Raw genomic sequence first — 2,945 nt, forward strand, 5'->3', positions numbered from 1 at the left:
CAAACAAAAAAAGAAGCAAAAACTAAATAAAAGAACCAAACAAAAAATTGAACAAAAACCAAACAAAAACAAACAAAAAAACCCAAAAACATAAACAAAAACCCCAAATGAAAAACAAACAAAAAACCCAAACAACAAAAGAAACAAACAAAACTAAACAAAACCCCCAAACATAAAAAAAACCCAAAGCAAAACAAAAACTGAACAAAAACAAAAAACCACAAAACCACACACAAAAAACAAGCAAATAACAAACAAAACCAAAAAAAAAAACCAAAAAAAAACCCAACCAAACAAAAAAACAAGCAATAACCTAAATAAAAAAAACAAAACCAAAACAAAAACACCAAACAAAAAACCAACAAAAAAATCCCCCAAAACCACAAAAAACCCCTCACAAATAAAACACAAACAAAAAAACCCCAAAGCCAAAAAAATGCCAAACATACCAAAAAAAAGCAAAAAAACCCCAAACCAAAAAAAAAAATCAAACCAAAAAATCCCAAACAAAAAACCAAACCAGAAAACCCCAACCAAAAACCACCAAAAAACCAACCAAACAAGAAGAACCAACCAACCAACCCCCCCCAAAAAACCCCAAAACCTCAAGAGCCTGAAAGTAAATCAAACATGAAACCCCAAAACTCTTCCCAAAGCCCCCCCAGAGTCTCTCAGCCGAAGCTTTTCTTCCACGGCTGAGACTAAGGAAGGACAAAAATAATCCAAAAACCAGGAAAACATGATTTTTCCAGGAGTCTGGGGGAAGTGGAGCAAACTTTGGAGATGAATCCATGTGGGAATTAAAGAAACTGTAGAAGATGAATCCATGTGGGAATCAAGGAAGTTCTCACCTTCCCAACAAAGGTCAGATCCTCCGTGAAGTTCCCTTCGTAGACGGAGTCGTCTTCCAGGAGCAGGATCCCAGACCCCTGCAGTTGGAAGCAGAGGGAGTGAATCCATGACATGAACTTCCCACCTGCTCAAGTTCATCCCGAAAAAAACCACTGGCTTGGATTATTTATGGGATGAAGATTCCCGGGATCTCTTTTGAAAGCCCAACATCTCAAGAGGAAGGAGAAGGCCTGGGTGGTCAGGAGGTTTGGAACAACTACTGCGTTAGTTTTCCCAGGAAAAGGAGCAAAAAGCAGGATCCTGGGCTAAGAATGGACACCAGGAATTGCCACAGGGGTCAAACTCATGCTGCTCCCAATCCTAGGATTTTTGAGGGGATTGGAGCCAATTGTGTCACCCTTTGAAAAGTGATTAAGGGAAAACAGGATGGTGGAATATCCTGAGCTGGAAGGGACCCCCGGGATCACCCAGGACACCCCAACAATCCCACCCTGTCCCTGAGAACGTTGTCCTGGAGCTCTGGCAGGATTTGTTCCATGCTCACTTCCCTCAGGAGCCTGTTCCACCCTCTGGGGGAAAAACCCTTCCTAATATCCACCCTAAACTTGGAATTCACTTTATCCCTTGCTGTGCTGTTAAAAGGCCTTTAATGAGCTGCTCCCAAACATTCCTTAAACAACTCATCCCACTGCCTCCCAAATCCCACCCTGCTTTCAGGAGCACAATTTTTAGGGAAGGAGCACCAAAATGCAGAGCCTAAACTTGGAATTCACTTTATCCCTTGCTGTGCAGCCCACAGGGCTTTAATGAGCTGCTCCTAAAGCTTCCCTAAACAACTCATCCCACTGCCTCCCAAATCCTGCTTTCAGGAGTACAATTTTTAGGGAAGGAGCACCAAGATGCAGAGAAGACACAGGATAATTTAGATTTCTCCTGGGTGGATTTAGCCCCTGGTTTAGGCCCTGAGGTTTTACAAGAACCCAAACCAGCCAGAAAACGCGGTCACTTGTGGAGCTGTAACACTTTTTTTTCCACTGGAACGGTTTCCTGGTTGGAAAAACACCCATTTCTGGCAAAAAAAAATAAAGTGTTTCCAGGGGAAGCTTCTAAGTCCCACCAATTTTCCACTAGGAAAGCTGAAGTGGCTGCTCCCCTCCTGGAAGCCATGGGAAGTTCAAGGAGCCTTTGGCAGCTTTGATTTTGGAGGTTTTATGGGAAGTGCTTCCGCTCAAGTTTCCATGGCAAATGTTTTGCCCCGATTTGGTGAAGTGGGGCAGGGGTTGTTTGTTTTTTTTAAGCCCATGTTTTTCAGGAGGAGCAAAGTTTTGATTCCTGGGCCAGTTTGAGCAAAGCCAATTCCTTCTGCTCTCCCCACCAACAGCTAAACTTGCAATGACACCAAAACTCGGCACAGGGAAAAAGGAAAGGTGAAGATTTCCTGATCTCCAAGAGAGGTGGAGTATCAGGGAATTCCAGAATGGTTTGGGCTGGAAGGGACCTTAAGGAATATCCAGTGTCCCTTGCCATGGGCAGGGACACCTTCCACTAGCCCAGGTTGCTCCAACCTGGCCTTGGACACTTCCAGGGGTGGGGTGTCCCTCTCTGGGCAACCTGAGGGATATAAAACCATCCTGTGGGACATATAACCATTCTGAGGGATATATAACCATCCCAAGGGAGATATAACCATCCTGAAGAAGATATAACCATCCCGAGGGATATACAGCCATCCTGAGGGATATATAACCATCTCAAGGGACATATAACCATCCCAAAGGAGAGATAACCATCCTGAAGGATATACAACCATCCTGAGGGATGTATAACCATCCTGTGGGATATACAACCATCCTGGGGGATGTATAACCATCCTGAAGGATATACAACCATCCTGAGGGATGTATAGGCATCCTGTGGGATATACAACCATCCTGAGGGATGTATAACCATCCTGAAGGATATACAACCATCCTGAGGGAGATATAGCCATCCTGAGGGAGATAGAACCTTCCTGAGGGATGTATAACCATCCTGTGGGATATATAACCATCCTGGGGGATATATAGCCATCCTGGGGGATATATAGCCATCCT

The 2,945-nt window shown here is 43.9% G+C and overlaps 1 protein-coding gene across 1 annotated transcript in view; it reads right to left on the reverse strand.

The window, feature by feature from the left end:
• Window positions 1-767: 767 nt before the first annotated feature.
• The window catches only part of ALS2CL (ALS2 C-terminal like), a 32,734-nt gene continuing 30,556 nt past the window's right edge, over window positions 768-2,945 (reverse strand). Inside the window, exon 14 of the mRNA XM_027704876.1 lies at window positions 768-929. Coding sequence (XP_027560677.1) covers window positions 801-929 — 129 coding nt within the window. The 3' untranslated portion in view covers window positions 768-800. The remainder of the gene's footprint in view (window positions 930-2,945) is intronic.

This window comes from Neopelma chrysocephalum, unplaced genomic scaffold (genome assembly GCF_003984885.1).
Source record: "Neopelma chrysocephalum unplaced genomic scaffold, ASM398488v2 Primary Assembly neopelma1_295, whole genome shotgun sequence".
NCBI classification, from domain to species: Eukaryota; Metazoa; Chordata; class Aves; order Passeriformes; family Pipridae; genus Neopelma; species Neopelma chrysocephalum.